Here is a 17653-nt window from a genome sequence, read left to right as displayed (position 1 = left end):
GGGTGGGGTCGGTGCGGGTGGCCCCTGCCTTGCGGACTCCGGGGGCCGGGGCTCCGCAGGTGTGAACGTTTGCACCGAATGTCCCCAACTCGGTATCGGTAGTTCAGAGCTTTCCCCTCTGACCCCCTTCATCTGTTACCGTCTCATCTCCTGGATCAAACCACATGTTTTTCTCCTCTTTCTTCCTTTCTTTCTTCTGTTTTTTTTTTTAAAATCCCCTCAAATGTGTTTTTGCTGCAGTTACACATTCCCACGACTCTAGAGGAGCAGTCAGGAGCGCAGTTGCGAGAACCGGCACTAAATGGTGCAGGTTTTCCCTCCTGTCTCTCCTTTACCTCGGCCTCTCCGCTCTCCCCGAGATGGGGGCTGGTGAGCTTTGCCGTGGGGCCGACCTTTGACATTTACCTTTCAGCAAAAAGTCAGCTGTCTGCTACCCCCAGATAAGTCCGGAGTGTGTCTCCCGTGTTCTGAGTATGTATAAGAAGCCACGCGATGATTCTCCTCCTTTTCATTTGAGTCACTCCTGAAATTTGCGGATCTTAAGTCTTGGAAACATTGACAGTGTGTTTGTTGATAGTTTAGAGCTCATCAAGCTTTAGAGTCCTTTAATTTGCCATGTGATACCAGAATGTGATGGAGTGAATCAAGAATAGAAAATAAATTGTGTGTGTGTGTGGGGGGATAATATAATGGTTATGCAAAAGACTCTCATGCCTGAGGCTCTGAGTCCCCAGGTTCAATCCCCAGCACCACCGTAAGCCAGAGTGAGCAGTGCGCTGGTCTTTCTGCGTCTTCCCCTCTCTCATTGAAATAGAATAAATAAAAACTAAGATATATGCGTATGGAAGAAGAAAATAAATTGAATGCTAGTGATAAAATTTTAACAGTGGTGATGCCTTATAAAGAAGGAAGTTTTCTAATGTCATCTGTGTAGTTAGTGGGTTGAGAAAGATATATATATATATTTATTTATTTTGGTTATTGGTGCTTCACCACTCGAATGACTTTTCCAGGGGCAAAGAGAAAAACATAAACAGGGAGAGAGGGAAAGGTACCACCATACAGAAGCTTCTAATGTGGTGGAGGCCAGGCTCAAACCTTGGGCATCATGTGCTAGACAAGCAGATGCACTAGGTGAGCTGTCTTGCTGACCCTATTTTATGCTCTTTTTTTTTTTTTTTTTTTAACTTATTAATGATAGAACAGAGAGAGAAACAACTAGAGCCTCACTGCAGGACCTTATGCTTGTTGAATAAACATTTTTATTCATTGTGCTACCTCTTGGTCTTCTGTTTTATGTTCTCTTAGAAGCAAGTTTCTGCTTTGGTTTTGCATTTTGTTGGCAGAGCTTTGGCGTTGGCATTCAGACAGGAGGATGTAGTTCCCGGGACAGTTACTTTTACCTTTTCAGTTCAGCAGCCTGTTTGTTTGTTTGTTTGAGGCAGGGATAGCTACAGAGATCACGCCACCAGAGCTTCATTCAGTGCAGCCAGTGGGGGATGGGCTGGACGCTGAGTTGCCCACTTGACAGCAGCACTTTACCCAAATGGGCTGTTTTGTTGGTGCCTCAGTTCAGTGGATTGTCAAGCCAGGTAACCACAGTTTGCTAAATGAAGCCAGGACGTCCGGTCCTTATAAACTTGATGTAAGCTTGAAATAAAATGTATATATATGCAGGCACTGAAAAAACTGTGAAACTACTCATGAGGATGTGCAAACCCTAAGATTTCCAGGTGGAGCCAACTAGACCATTTCTTTAACCCTTAACCCAAGTTTTTGGATTCAGTGAAGGTCTTTATTTTGGCACAATTGGGGCCTCATTACCACTTTATTGTTATTATTATTTATTTTTTAATTTTTTCCCTCCAGGGTTATTGCTGGGCTCGGTGCCTGCACCATGAATCCACCGCTCCTGGAGGCCATTTTTCCCCCTTTTTGTTGCCCTAGTTGTTGCAGCCTCGTTGCGGTTATTATTGCCATTGTTGATGTTGCTTTGTTGTTGGATAGGACAGAGAGAAATGGAGAGAGGAGGGGAAGACAGAGAGAGAGGGGAGAGAAAGCTAGACACCTGCAGACCTGCTTCACCGCCTGTGAAGCGACTCCCCTGCAGGTGGGGAGCCGTGGGCTCGAACCGGGATCCTTACGCCAGTCCCTGCGCTTTGCGCCACGTGCGCTTTCATTACCACTTTTTTTCATTGATTCACGGTACCAGAACTTTCCCTAGTGGCATGGCACTCCTCTGTGGTAACAACATTGGAACTGGGGCCACTGTCTTGCCAAGACATATGCCCTACCCACCCTACTACCCTACTGAGTTCTCTCTCTGGCACTCAGTAATCATGTGTTTGTTTACCCATGTGAAGCTACTTCTCATACTCTTCAGTTATCAGTGTGTTGGGGAGATTGATAGGACTTCTATCAATCTTCAGGGAGGTCAAGGGGGAAAATTGCAAAATGAGAGCAGTTCAGTTAACATGGGAGATTTTTATAAGGTGAGTTTTTCCATTTGACACTTTCACATAATTCATTTAATTGTGAATACTTCTAAAATGTGAAACTTGTATCTACATGATAACATTTATTGTAAACCAGTGTAGTCAGATATGAGTGTATGAGCTGGAGTGACCTTAGTGACAAAAGTAAGGGAAGGATATCTGCTTGCAGGGAAGAAAAATCACATAGTTCTTTTACTTGTGGGAATTTAAGCATACCGGCATTATAAATGTGTTTAAGTCTTTGAGCTTAAGTTGCAGGTTAAGTTTCTAGACAAAATTGTTACTTAGCTTGCTAAATTTGCTCTTTCTGCCAAAATAGATTGTGGTATTACAAAAAAGAAAACAACAAAATCTCAAAAAAAGAAAACCTTAGTGTCTTTTTATAAAAAATCTTGCGTTCAGTCTCCACCCTCACCCAGATTCCCAAGTTTTGTTTGGTATTCAATGCTAAGAGCCATAGGAAGTATGCATCAAACAGTCCCTAAAGTTTATAGGTCAGGCTATAAACCTTAGAAAAAGTTCCATGCCATTTCATGTGCCAAAGTGATATGATTCTCTCATGTTCTCTGCTTCTCTCTCTGATTAATAAGTAAATCCTTTTTTTAAAAAAAAAAAAAGCATCGGGAGTCGGTCGGTAGCGGAGCAGGTTGGTTAAGCGCACATGGCGCAAAGCACAAGGACCGGCCTAAGGATCCTGGTTCAAGCCCCCGGCTTCCCACATGCAGGGGAGTTGCTTCACATGCAGTGAAGCAGGTCTGCAGGTGTCTATTTTTCTCTCCCCCTGCCATCCCCCCTCCTCTCTCCATTTCTTTCTGTCCTTTCCAACAACAGTGACTACAACAATAAAAAAACAAGGGCAACAAAAGGGAATAAATAAATAAATACTAAAGCTTTTTTTTTTTTTTTTTTGCGGCGCCGTCAGTCACTGCCCGGCCCGGGGCGCCCGGCCCGGGTCGCCCGCCCGCGTCTGTCTGCCCGTCCCTCCTGCCTGTCCCTGGCTCGGAGACCTGCCCGGCCACGGGGCCCCGGCTGGCAAATAGGCCAGCAGCTGCTCTCCGATGCCCCAGCACGCCGGGGCAATGCCATGCTTGGCGAGACTCTGGTCTCGGCACTAAAGCATTTTTTAAAAAGCATGCAATTTGATGAAAAATAAAACTTGTATGCACTCCTTTTCATGTAGCACTATTTGAATGAAGACGACAGGTGGGCTTTTACAGGTGACCCTTTTATAGATCACTGTCATCAAAGTTTAGCTTGGTAGTTGTTGATCACATCTAGCCTTCTGTTCTTATGATTCTGCTGATGGAGTAGATTGGAAATGAATTTTCCTCTGCACCAGTTCTGAGATAGGCAAAAAGTTCAGCATAACCAGGTAATGCTGACTTTGAGGTACCTTTTTAAAATATATTTTTATAGAGGGGTAATGGTTTACAGTAAATATGGTTGCTGGTACATGTGTAAAATTTCTCAGTTTTCTGGAAAACACTGACACCCAGTCTAGGTCTTCATCCACCATCATGCACCAGGACCTGAGAGCCCCTCATCAATACCCCTGCACCCCAGAGTTTTTATACTTTGGTGCAGCACACCAAACTTTTCTGTTCTTATTTCTCAGCTACTGTCTACAAGTGAGATCACCCCAATTTCATCCTTCTCTTTCTGGCTCATCCCACTTAACATGATCCCTTCAAGCTCCATCTAAGATGAGGTAAAGAAGTTGAATTCATCATTCTTAATAGCTGAGTAGGATTCCATTGTGTTTACACACCACAACTTTATTAGCCATTCATCTGTTGTTGGACACCTGGGTTGCTTCCAGGTTGTGTCTATAACAAATTGTGCTGTTGTGAACAGCAGAGTTTTTTGGATGGTTGTATTTGATTCCTTGGGATATACCCCCAGGAGGGGAATTACGGGGCTCTAGGGTAGGTCCATTTCTAGCTTCTGAAAATTCTTCAGACTGCTTTTCACAGGGTCAGACTAATTTACATTCCCACCAGAAGTGAAAGAGGGTTGGTTGCCTTCACCCACAGCCTCTCCAGCATTTGTTGTATGACATTTCCTTTCTGATGTGACATTCTCAGAGGGGTAAGGTGGTATGTCACGGTTGTCTTAATTTGCATTTCTGACAGTCAGTGACTTGGAGCATTTTTTTCATATATTTCTTGGCCTTGAGAAACCTTTTTTTATATCAAATTTTATGATAGAGACAGAAATTGGGTGAGAAGGAAGAGAGAGGGAAAGATACCTGCAGCCTGTTCCAACCCTGGTGAAGCTCTCCCCCTCTCTACTTGGGGACCAGGGACTTGAACTTGGGTCCTTGCTTATCATAACTTGTAACTTTACTAGTTGTGCCACCACCTGACCGTGAGAAATCTTTTATCTAATTAAATTAAATTAATTAATTAATTAAAAATATTTTAATTTTTTTCCCTTTTCGTTGCCCTTGTTTATCGTCATTGTCACTGTTGTTATTTGCTGTCATTGTTGTTGGATAGGACAGAGAGAAATCAAGAGAGGAGGGGAATACTGGGGCGGGGGTGAGATAGACACCTGCAGACCTTCATCGCCTGTGAAGGGAACTCCCTGCAGGTGGGGATGGGGGGGGGGGGCTTGAACTGGGATCCTGATGCCGGTCTGTGCGCTTTCCACCATGTGTGCTTAACCCGCTGCACCACCACCTGGCTCCCTATGTATTTATTTTTTATTTTCTGCCTTGGGTTATTGCTGGGGCTTGGTGCCTGTACTACGAATCCACTGCTCCTGGAGGCTATTTTTCCCCTTTTGTTGCCCTTGTTTATCATTGTTGTTATTGCTGTTGTAGCTGTTGGATAGGACAGAGAAATCAAGAGAGGAAGGGAAGACAGAGGGAGAGAGAAAGATAGACACCTGCAGACCTGCTTCACTGCTTGCTCCCCCTGCAGGTGGGGAGCCCCAGCGCGAACTGGAATCTTTAACGCTGGTCCTTGCTCTTCCGCACCATGTGCCCTTAGCCCGCTATGCTACCACCAGACCCTCGACCCTGAGAAATCTTAAGCTCCATTGTTGGCTCTAGACCATATCCTTTTAATTAATTTCATTCAAAATTTCCTATTGCTTATTACCAGTGTATGAATTTTGAGTCATTGTTTTGTTTATGGAGAACAGCAGGAAGAGTAGACTTAATATCAGTACTAATTAAGGTATTTACTTGGCTAGGAACTTGTTGTTATGCTCTGAATGAGTATTCTCTTTATTTTTTTATATGAGTTTGTAAAATGGATTAGATCCCCCCCCCATCCACTACTCACAGTGACATTTGTTCCTTTCCCTTTTTTTTGTTTTTGTTTTCTATTTTATTTGATAGGGCAGAGAGAAATTGAGAGGGGAGGGAGACACCTGCAGACCTGCTTCACCACTTGTGAAGCTTCTGCCCTGCAGGTAAGGAGTTGGAACGCAAACCTGGGTCCATACACTCAACCAGATGTACTACAGCCTGTACAAACCTTGGGTTAGATCTTTCATTATTCGTATTATTGATAGATTCTCTTGTCACTCTCTTGGCTCTCTCAAAAAGTGATAACTTTATTTGCTATTACGAGTTGAGATATCTGTCAGCAAAAGGGATTAAACAGGTGTTTAAAGAGAGAAGGGACAGAGAGACATCCTGTGTTTAGTCAAAAATGCCTGTGGCCTGGAGAGCCGAAGTTCAGCCCTTGGCACACCACAAATCACAGCTGGGCAGTGCTCTAGTTTAGACAAACAAACAAGCAAACAAAACAGGAATGAAAGAAAATTAAAAAGAGAGCATGTGAATGTGCACACATTGTTACGGCCGGAGAGTTGGCTCAACTTACAAATCATTCGTCTTGCGTGCCTGAGTTTCCCGATTCAACCCCCAGCTACACGTACACTACATGTACTGAGTGGTGTTGAGCTTTGTCTGTTTCTGTCTCACAAAACTTTCTCATATTTAATAAATGAATCCAATCTTTAGAAAAATGAAAATAGGGGGGCAGGCAGCAGCTTATTTGGTTAAGCACATATCACCATGCACGAGGGCCCAGGTTTGAGCCCCCGCTGCTCCCCATCTGCAGGGAGGACACTTCATGTATAGTGAAGTAGGTCTGCAGGTGTCTGTCTCTCTCTCTCTACCTCCCTTTCCCTCTTGATTTCTCTCTGTCCTGTCAAATTTTTAAAAAAGGGGTAAAAAAGTGGCCAGGAACTGTGGATTTGTAGTATCAGCACTGAGCCCCATGGATAACCCTGGTGGCAGTAGAATTTTTTATTTTTTATTTGTGAGAAAAAAAAAGCCAACAACATTGTACCAGTCTGGCACATTCTGTGTTGGGGATCAAACTCTGGAACCCACACTTGTAAGTCCAGTGCTTTATATCCACTGAAACACCTTCAAGGCTGAGGAATAAGAGCTTTATTATTGTTATTTTTTGTTTGTTTGTTTTTAATTTCTTTATTGGGGGATTAATGGTTTACAGTTGACAGTAAAATACAATAGTTTGTTCATGCATAACATTTCCCAGTTTTCCACATAACAGTTCAACCCTCAGAAGGTCCTCCTCTGCCATCCTGAACTCTCCCTCCCACCCCAGAGTCTTTTACTTGGGTGCAATACACCGACTCCAGTTCAGGTTCTACTTGCTTTTTCTCTGCTGATCTTGTTTTCAACTTCTGCCTGAGAGTGAGATCATCCCATACTCACCCTTCTGTTTGACTTATTTCATGTAACGTGATTTCAAGATCCGTCCAAGATGGGCTGAAAATGGTGAAATTACCATTTTTAATAGCTGAGTACTATCCCATTGTGTATATAGACCACAGCTTGCTCAGCCACTCATCTGTTGTTGGACACCTGGGTTGCTTCCAGGTTTTGACTATTACAAATTGTGCTGCTATGAATGTGGATCTACACAATTCTTTTTGGATGAGTGTATTGGGTTCCTTAGGATATATTTCCCCCAGGAGAAGAATTTCAGGGTCATAGGGTAGGTCCATTTCTAGCCTTTTGAGAGTTCTCCAGACTGCTCTCCATAGGGGCTGAACCAATTTACATTCTTACCAGCAGTGTAGGAGGGTTTCTTTGACCCTATAATCTCAGCATTTGTTGCTGCTACCTTTTCTGATATATGACATTCTCACAGGAGTGAAGTGGTATCCCATTGTTGTCTTTATTTTCATTTCTCTGACAGTCAGTGACCTGGAGCATTGTTTCATATGTTTGTTGGCCTTTTGGATCTCTTCTGTGGTGAATATATATATTTTAAACATTTAATTCATATTGTTAAGAGAGAGAGAGAGAGAAAGACCTGAGTACTTGTGAGGTTTGGCTTATGGTAGTGTTGGGAATGGAACCTGAGATCTCAGAGCTTCAGGCATGAAAATCTTTTGCATAGCTGTTAAGATGTTTCCGCAGCTTGGAAAAAAAAAAAGGAGAGCATTGGTAAACTGAGTAGAACAAACTGATAGGTAATAGATGTTGGTGACTTTATTTCATAGTGGTTTTAAAGGATGGGTAGTATGTTTTTCATTCAAGTTAATATGTATTTTGTTCCTATTTTTTTAAAAAAAATATATTATTTGATAGAGACAAAAATTGAGAGGGGTAAGGGAAAGAGAGAGAGACATCTACAGTCCTGCTTCCCTACTTATGAAGCTTTCCCTCTGCAAGTGGAGATCAGGGGCTTGTACCAGGTCCTTGCACACTGTAGTGTGTGCACTTAAGCAGGTGCTTCACCTCCTGGCCCCATTCTTATTTCTGTTCAGTGCAGCTCCTGTGGCATTTTGATTCAGATATTGATGGAACTGATTTCCTAGAGGTGCTACTGATAAAGAGTAGTTGTAAATTTAGGGAATGTGAATGAAACAGTTACCTGGAGGGAAGAGTCACATAATAAAAGAGGAGTGTATATCTTGAACTCCTAGTTCTCTATCATAGGTTGAAAACTATTAGGGAACAAGAGTTTGTGCGGATCTGAAGACTCCAGAGTCTTATCTTCAGTGTGCAAAACCCTTTGTTTTCTTATGCCAGAAAACATGTGACTATAAATATAAGGACCAAGGAATACATGTTAATTTTCCCACAACTGTACTAGCACTTGGAAAGGTAATGCTTGATGTTTCCTATTTCATGCAGGTGTTAAGCATTAATAATGTCTTTCATCTTTGAGTGGATCTACAATGGCTTCAGCAGTGTGCTCCAATTCCTAGGTAAAGCTGTTTCCATGAAATATATCAGCTTTTCAAACTTTGTGCATTTTGTCTATCAGTTTAAATAGAAGCAGTCTTTGATATGCAGAGAGTAAATTATATTATCATTATTATTTTCTCTTTTTAGGACTCTACAAGAAATCTGGAAAACTTGTGTTTTTGGGTTTGGACAATGCCGGCAAAACCACACTTCTACATATGCTCAAAGATGACAGATTGGGCCAACATGTTCCAACATTACATCCGAGTAGGTTTGAAAATGCCAGGTGACCTTTTGATATTTGAAGGTCAGTGTTAGGCTTGGAGGATAAATCCCCAATTGATGCAGTTTTTTATTGGCTGAGGTCCCAAAAGATACCTGACATGGAAAAATAGCTCCTCATAGAATACACTAGGCCTGGAACTTGGATGCTTATCTGTTCCCACTAGACCTATGGAGGAACATGTTATTCCCCTTATCTGTTGTGTTTTTTAAAAAGCAGCAAACACTTTGGAGGAAAGGAAGCCTGGCTTTTAAAAATGGTTTAAGAGTTTTTACCATTTTCCTCTTTGTAAGAGTGAAAGCTTCATTATATAAAGTTTTACATTTGTACTGACTTAGAATATAGTAACTTTAGGCTGTATTGGATAGTGAAGTTTATTTCTTTCCTCTTCCCCCCACCCCCAACTTTTCAGCATCAGAAGAACTGACGATTGCTGGAATGACTTTTACAACTTTTGATCTTGGTGGGCATGAGCAAGGTAAGAGAATTCAGTGAAAGGATGGTTTTGGCTTTTTTCATTAAAGGATCATGTCATTCTTAACATTTAATTGAGATATATAGGATTGATAATCTTATTCAATAAAATTATTTTTACTTATATATTTTTAAAGATTTATTTACTTATTGGTAAAAAAAGAAAGAACTAATGAGAGAGTGAAAGAGTAAACCAGAGCATTACCTCTGGCACATGTGATGCCAGGACCTAACTCAGGACCTCCTGCTTGAGTGTCTGCCACCTCCTGTGTCACTCATAAGTTTAAAATACTGGGCTGGTGAGGTAGTGTAATGGCTATGTAAAATGACTTTCATGGCTGGAGAACCAAAAATCCTGGGTTCAATACCTAGCACCATCATAACCCGGAACTGAGTAGAACTTTCCCCACTGTTGTGGTACTGCCATGAGGTTCTGGCTCAAACCTCAACCACAGATATGACAAGGCAGATTCCCTGCAGGGTGAACTGTACCTTACTGGGTGAGCTATCCTCCAGCCCCCATGGGTGTGTTTTAATGGAAGACTATATTATTTTGTCTCCTTATTTTTTTCCCTTTTGCTTTCTCCCCCCCTCTTTTATAATGCGTTGGGTATTGTTTTCACAGAGGGTAGGAATGGATATGTCTTTGCTGCTTTCAAAACTTTTGTAACTTCTTACAGATTTAAATTCTGTAATAATACAGGTATAAAATGAAGGGAAACTGGGAGTCTGGTGGTAGCATAGCATGTTAAGTGCACATGGCGCGAAGCGCAATCACCAGTGTCAGGATCCCGGTTTGAGCCCTGGCTCCCCACTTGCAGGGGAGTTGCTTCACAGGCAGTGAAGCAGGTCTGTAGGTGTCTATCTTTCTCTCCTCCTCTCTGTCTTCCCCTCCTATCTCCATTTCTCTCTGTCTTAATGACAACATTAACAACTACAGCAACAAGGGCAACAAAAGGGAAAATAAATAAAAAAAAATGAAGGGAGATCATCTGGAGAATGCAGGAGTAGATGCTATTAGAAATGTGAGCTGAGAATTCTATTTTTTTTTAATTTTTACTTATTTTCCCTTTTGTTGCCCTGTTCTTTTTCATTGTTGTTGTAGTTATTTTTGTTATTACTGTCATTATTGTTAGACAGGACAGAGAGAAATGAAGAGAGGAGGGGAAGACAGGGGGAGAGAAAGATAAGACACCTGCAGACCTGCTTCACCACCTGTGAAGCGACTCCCCTGAGGTGGGGAGCTGGGAGCTCGAACCGGGATCCTGACACCGGTCCTTGCGCTTGTGCCATGTGCACTTAACCCACTGCGCTACCGCCCTACTCCCTGAGGATTCTGTTTATTTGGTATGATAAATTTAGCTTTCAAGTTTTAATAAAGTCAGAGGGTATTGTGTTGATATGCATGGTTTGGTTTGGTTTGAAGGAAATTTCAGAGACTTTGTTATATTTTTTTATTTTACTTTAATGAGAGAGAGATAAATACCAGAGTTCTGCTCAGCTCTGGCTTATGGTGGCACTGGGTACTGAACCCAGGACCTTAGATTCTCAGGCGTGAAAGTCTTTTGCATAACCAGAGACATTTCACTTAGAGAGTTGTGTTTATGTATATACGCACACAAAACTTTGAGATGTTATCTTACAGAATATGTTCCAGCTCAGTGTTCAGTAGACAACCCATATACAAAAATGAAAGATAAAAGTTCCAGCTCTTCTCCCCTAGCTATACTCTTCCGGATCTATTAACTCTTTGATGTTAATAATCATCTCAGTGGGTCTGGGTGGTGGTGACCCCAGTTGAGCACACATGTTACAGTGTGCAAGGACGCAGGTTCAAGCCCCCAGTCCCCACCTTCAGTGGGAAAGCTTTGCGAGTGGTGAAGCAGTGTTGCAGGTATCTCTGTTTCTCTCCCTATCACTCCATTCCCTCTTGATTTCTGGCGGTCTCTATCCAATAAATAGAGATAATAAAAAAAAAAATTAAAAGTGGGTTTTTGCAACTTGACTGCTTAGGCTTAAAAAAAATAATCTCCGGAGTCAGGCAGTAGTGCAGCAGGTTAAATACAGGTGGCACAAAGCACAAGGACTAGCATAAGGATCCTCATTCAAGCCCCCGGCTCCCCACCTGCAAGGGAGTCACTTCATAGGTGCTGAAGCAGGTCTGCAGGAGTCTGTCTTTCTCTCCCCCTCTGTCTTCCCTTCCTCTCTCCATTTTTCTCTGTCCTATCCAAGAACAATGACATCAACAGTAATAACAACAACAACAACAAAATGGTTAAAAAAAAAAAGAAATTACAATACAGAGTTGGCAAAATAGTGTACGTGGATAGTGCATTGCTCTGCCAAGTGAGCACCCCAAGTTCAGCCTCATCCCCACTGCACCAGGACAAGCACTGATGCTGTGTTAGTCCCCCGTCTCCCTCTCCTTCTGCCGCTCTCTTGCTTTCTCTCTGATAAAAGCCCAGAGTGGTGAATCCTAGGAGATGACCAATAAATAAATTAATTAATTTAATTAAATAATGCAGCCAATGCATTGCTTAGAAAATCCCATTACTTTGTGTCATAAACAAAAATTAAATTTATGAAACACAGTGGGTTAAAAAATGGGTGATTGGCTTGTGAACTTCAGTTTGTCAAACCCTGTCTCTCTGAGAACTGAACTGATCAGGATGTCAGCATACTTCACTGTTAGTGTGGTTAGATAAGAACAAACTCAAGGAGTAAAGTTATTTGGACAAGTAATTTGCATCCTGATATTTTTAACTTGGAGGTTACTAATTAAACTGGTTCCAGGGATGTAGCAAGCCATTTTAGTTCATGAAATTGACTGGGTGTAAAGACCTTAGGGAGTAGTAGAACCATAGGCAAAATGAAAAGCCCATACTTGATTTAAAGAAAGAAATTTAGGATTGGGGAGATAGCAATGTAGTTATGCAAAAACCTTTCATGCCTGAGGCTACAAACGTCCCAGGTTCAATTCCCAGAGCTAAGCAGTGCTCTGGTATTTAAAAACAAAAACAAACTAAACTAAAAATAAGAAAAGCAGTTTAGTTCTAGCTGGTTATTGGTATGTGGGCAGGAAGCTATAGGGTAGCCAGATAGTGCAGTTTAAAAAAAAAATGCAGAAATACATGTTTTAGAATTTTAAAAAACAGATTCAGCTCAAGAACCATCAGTTTTTATCCTTTTGGCTACGACTTAGAAAACATATGTGGAATCTGATGGTATTGATTTTTTCTCACCTTCTAAGCCATGAGGTTATTCATTTTCAAAAAATATATTTTTATTGATCACTGCAAACTTTTCTTTTTCAGCACGTCGGGTTTGGAAAAATTATCTCCCGGCAATTAATGGGATTGTCTTTCTGGTGGACTGTGCAGATCATCCTCGACTCCTGGAATCCAAAGTAGAGCTTAATGTATGTCTATATTTTTACCTTTCTTGACACCTGTTTCTTTCAAGGACTAAAGTTTAGTACAACCAATATTTAACCATTCCTGTAATCACTGGTGAAATATCTAACTATAAGAAGGGTGTGTTTAACTCTAATCCATTACATTTCGTTGTTGTTAAGAAACTCAGCTTAGGAGTTGGGCGGTGCGCAGCGGGTTAAGCGCACGTGGCACGAAGAGCAAGGAACGGCATAAGAAACTCAGCTTGAGCTAGAGTAAATGAATTATTTTGTTGTCATTATTAGGATGAGGAAGCAATATAATGATTATACAAAAACCTTTTATGCTTGAGGCTTTGAGGCCCCAGGCTCACTCCCCAGCACCACCATAAGCCAGAGCTAAGCAGTATTCTGGTCTCTGTATCTTTCTCTCTGTACCTCTCAGTTAAAAAAATGCAAGGCTGGGCTGGTGGTGCATCAGGTTATGCGCGCATAGCACAAAGTGCAAGGTCCCGCCCAAGGATCCAGGTTCAAGCCCCCAGCCCCCCACCTGCAAGGGGGTCACTTCACAAGTGGTGAAGCACATCTGCAGGTGTCTCTCTCTCTCCCTGTCTCCCCCTCCTCTCTCAATTTCTCTCTGTCCTATCCAATAAAATGGGGAAAAAATGCCCACCAGGAGCGGTGGATTCATAGTTCAGGTACCCAGCCCCAGTGATAACTGTGGAGGCAATAAATAAATAAATAAATAAATAAATAAATAAAAAAAATTGTGCGTGAGAGAATGAGTGAGTGAATATGTGTGTGAACATGACAGGAGGAGAGAACCAAAGCAGCATTCTGGCACATGCCGTGTTGGAGTGTGAACACTGCTCTGTTACTAAGCCACCTCCTCTGCCTCCGAGTGAACTGGTTTACCCAGTTGAAGCCTCCAGACCCCACGTGCAGGGGAGAAGCTTCCTGAGCAATAAAACAGTACTACAGGCCTCTCCACTACCCCTAGCTCCTCTTTCCCTCTCAATATCTGTCTCTATCCAATAAATTAAAACCAAGCCAAACAAAAAACTTTTTAACTGTACAACAGGGTGACTGCATGTCCAGTTTGTTCAGAACACTTCCCAGTTTATGACTGCTGTCCCAGTATAATTAATGCTGTTCCATTTTATATGTCACACACTCTTTATGAAATTTTGGCACAATACTTAATGTCTTCCAAAAGAGATAATCAGGATGCAGCCTGGAAGTTGGTGGAGCGATTGAAGTGCTGGACATATAAGCAGGAGGTCTTGAATGTGATCCCCAGCATTGCATATGCCAGAATGGTACTTGGGTTCTTTCTCTAATTTATAAATAAATAATAAGCCTTTCTTAAAAGAGAGACTAGGGCTGGGGAGACAGCGTAATGGTTATGCAAAAGATTTTCATGCCTGAGGCTCTGAGGCTCCAGGTTCGATCTCCAGTGCGCGCCCCCCCACCATAAGCCAGAGCTAAGCAGTGCTCTGGTCTGTTTCTCTGTATTTCCCTCTCTCTCTTCCTCTCCCCCTTCCTCTCCCCCTCCCCTCTCCCTCTCAATAAAGATAAAATATTTTTAAAATGTAGATAAAATTTAAAGGAGAAAGGCTGATAGTAAGGTTCTTTATGTTTTGGAATCTGCATTCTCAAAATATAAGCAACCTGAATTTATCTCCAGCCCCATCTATCATCTAAGATGTGTTATCCTAGGCCCTGTGACTTAGAAATTCCACCACCACCCTGTCCCATGCTAAAAAGGGGGACTTTCTCAGATTTGCCATCACAATACTTAATATCCTTTAATTATCACCAGTTGTTAGTGTGACACGTAAGTTCTTTCAATCTTTCCTGTTGATTTGCTCCAGCTTTTTTTCTCTCTGTTGCCTACCTGAGCTACATTCCAAACATACAGAACAACTTTTCCTTACTCGAGTATCCAGAAGTGGCTACTCCTGCTGTTCTCACCTGAGCCCTAGCCTTCTGCTTGAAATATTATATTTTTTAATATTTTTAATTATTATTATTATTAGAAGTAGTAGTAGTATTGTCACCAGGGTTGTCACTGGAACTCAGTGCCTACATGACACTGAGGAAATAGCCCACTGACTATTTTCTTCTTTTTTTTTTTTAATCCTTTGAAAAGCTTTATTTGGTAGGACAAATAGAAGTTGAGAAGGCAGGAGGAGATAGAGGAGAGAGAGAGAGAGATACCTGCAGACCAGCTTCACCACTTAAGGAAACTTCCCCTCTGCACATGGGGAGTTGGGGCTCAAACCCAGGTCCTCACGCATAGAAGTATGTGCACATAACTGGGTATGTCACCCCTGGTGTGCCCCCCACCCCCTGGAAAAGTTCAAAATATCTTTTATGAGACCTGAGAGGCAGAGCTGGAGGATATAGGCTACTTTATCCTGCGCGTGCTGAGCATGTGAAGAGCTCGGCATTGGGATATTGGAACTCTGGGAGCGCCGGGGGTGGCATGAGGGGAGCTCCAGGGATGGTAGAGTGATGCTATGCTTTTCCTCTTTCCCTTTCTCACCCCTTCTGTCTCTCTAAATGAAAATGAAAAAATCAGTCCATCTTCTTGGCACTGTATCAAAAAAAGAGAGATCAAGAGGTCTCTGAGTTGAGCAATGATTACTTCTAGAAAGCTTTCCTTGATCTCTCACACTGGTAGACTCTCCACTTTATTGGTGTCTTTTATCTTTACTGGATTTTCTTTCTTCCTGCTTTCCCTTTTTCTGTTTCTTTCATCTGTAAGGGATCAGTGACTTAGAGTACTGTCGTTGACACATGGGCACACTTTCTCATCTCCCCATGACAGCTGTATACAAAACACTTGCCCCCGGCTTAGGGCCTTTCCCATCCCATCATCATGCAGGGACCCAAAGCGCACCCCCCCCCTTGTTTTGGTACAATACACTAAACCCAGCCTGAGTTGGGGGGGGTCTGTTTGTTTTTAATTTAAAATCATTTTATTAACTATTTGTTGGATAGAGACAGAAATTGAGATGGAAGTAGGAGATAAAGATGGAAGGAGAGACACCTGCAACACTGCTTCACCATTTGTGAAGCTTTTCCCCTGCAGGGGGGACCAGGGGTTTGAATCCAGACCCTTGTGCACTGTAACGGGCATTCAGCCAGGCGCACCAAACCTGCCCCCCCCACACACACACACACGTCCTACACTGTGTTTTCCCTTTCTGTCCTTGCTTCTCAAGTCCTTCCTATGAGTGAGATGATCTGGTATTCATCCTTCTCTTTTTTGGGTGATCTCACTTAACATGATTCCTTCAAGCAAAAGAGTCTACTTCACCTTTTTTTTTGAGCTTCCACTTCTTTGCTATATTTATTTATCTATTTTTTGCTTTCTTTATTGGGGGATTAATGTTTTACAGTCGACGGTAAATATAATAGTTTGTACATGCATAACATTTCTCAGTTTGCCACATAACAATACAACTCCCACTAGGCCCTCTGCCATCCTTTCCCAGGACCTGTACTCTCCCCCCACCCACCCCAGAGTCTTTCACTTTGGTGCAACACACCCAACTCCAGTTCAGGTTCTACTTGTGTTTTCTTTTCTGATCTTGTTTTTCAACTTCTGCCTGAGAGTGAGAGTATCCCATATTCATCCTTCTGTTTCTGATTTATTTCACATAACATGATTTCTTCAAGCTGCTTCACCATTTTTAACAGCTGAGTTGTATTCCATTATGTATATATACCACAACGTAGCTTCTCATCTGTCACTGACCACCTGAGTTGCTTCCAGGTGCATAGGGCATGCAGGTACTGTCTTACTAATTAATGACTGAATGAATGACATCCTTCTTCTGATTTTGGTCAAAAATTTCTTGGATGTCAAGATAGTCAATGTGCGATTCCGTTTTCCCTTCGACTACTCTCCTTTCCTGGCCTTGTCAGTGAAAACTAGATTCTCAGACTTGAAATCTCCTCACAGTATGATACTTGTAACAATGGCTGCATGTCATTTCTCCAGGGCCTGCTGTACTGCTTTGTACATACTGCCATCTTAGGCCTCTGCATCTCGTTGTACTGAAAGTACAGAATCTGCTTAGTAATTTCTGGATTTGGCATCTGTAGACTCTTTTTTGAAGCCAGTTTCTCAGGCTGACCATAATGTAGGTCATCCCTTCCTGTAACATTTACATATATGTCAACACAGTCGCTTTAATCCAGAGTCTCTTCCTACTCTAAAGCCATTTCTAATATTCTTCATATCCTATTGAAATCCTACCTGCCTTGTAGAACTCACTTTTACTGCATCTTTGCTAAAACCATCTTCAGTGGCAGTTATCCAGTTCCTTGTTTTGTTGACAGGTGTGTGAGCATAGAGTGAGGATTCCTTGAGGCCAGGGATACATTGTCCCTTCCCTTTGTCGCTCTCTTAGTACCTGAAATAATACTTGGTACACATTGAACACTCATTGAATTTTAGGGGCTGGGGTTCTTTTAGTCATCTTTGAGAGTATGTAGGCAGGGTATGTCTTTCTTTTTAATTTATTTGACACTTGTGGTACTGGGGATTGAATTGGGGGCCTCAGACAGGCAGGTCCTGCACTCTAAGCATTGTGTGACTTCCTTGTCTGTAAGACTGCTCAGTAGATACCATGAGGATGGATGTCTGTGACCAAGTCACTACTCTCAAAGTTAAAGTTGAAGCACAGATTACATTGCAGTTAATTTGGAATCAGCTAGAATTGTTTTACCTACTGCTAAAGGTATTAGATGGCTAATGTCAAGATTAATTTAGTTATTAAAGTGTAAAAAAGGTCAGATTTTCACTTTTACTT

The 17653-nt window shown here is 42.0% G+C and overlaps 1 protein-coding gene across 3 annotated transcripts in view; it reads left to right on the top strand.

The window, feature by feature from the left end:
- Positions 1–17653, top strand: part of SAR1A (secretion associated Ras related GTPase 1A) — a 140902-nt gene that overhangs the window by 121678 nt on the left and 1571 nt on the right. For 2 of the 3 annotated variants that reach the window (XM_060199137.1, XM_007524146.3), the window contains exons 2-5: positions 8626–8699; positions 8827–8946; positions 9375–9440; positions 12751–12854. In XM_060199137.1, coding sequence (XP_060055120.1) covers positions 8642–8699; positions 8827–8946; positions 9375–9440; positions 12751–12854 — 348 coding nt within the window. In that variant the 5' untranslated portion in view covers positions 8626–8641. Of the gene's footprint in view, positions 1–5841; positions 5916–8625; positions 8700–8826; positions 8947–9374; positions 9441–12750; positions 12855–17653 lie in introns of all 3 variants that reach the window. The other variant, XM_060199073.1, reaches the window with a different exon arrangement.

The sequence above is a fragment of the Erinaceus europaeus genome, chromosome 1, assembly GCF_950295315.1.
Source record: "Erinaceus europaeus chromosome 1, mEriEur2.1, whole genome shotgun sequence".
NCBI classification, from domain to species: Eukaryota; Metazoa; Chordata; class Mammalia; order Eulipotyphla; family Erinaceidae; genus Erinaceus; species Erinaceus europaeus.
The sequence above is the reverse complement of the archived record's forward strand: the minus strand, read 5'-3'. Positions and strand labels throughout refer to the sequence as shown.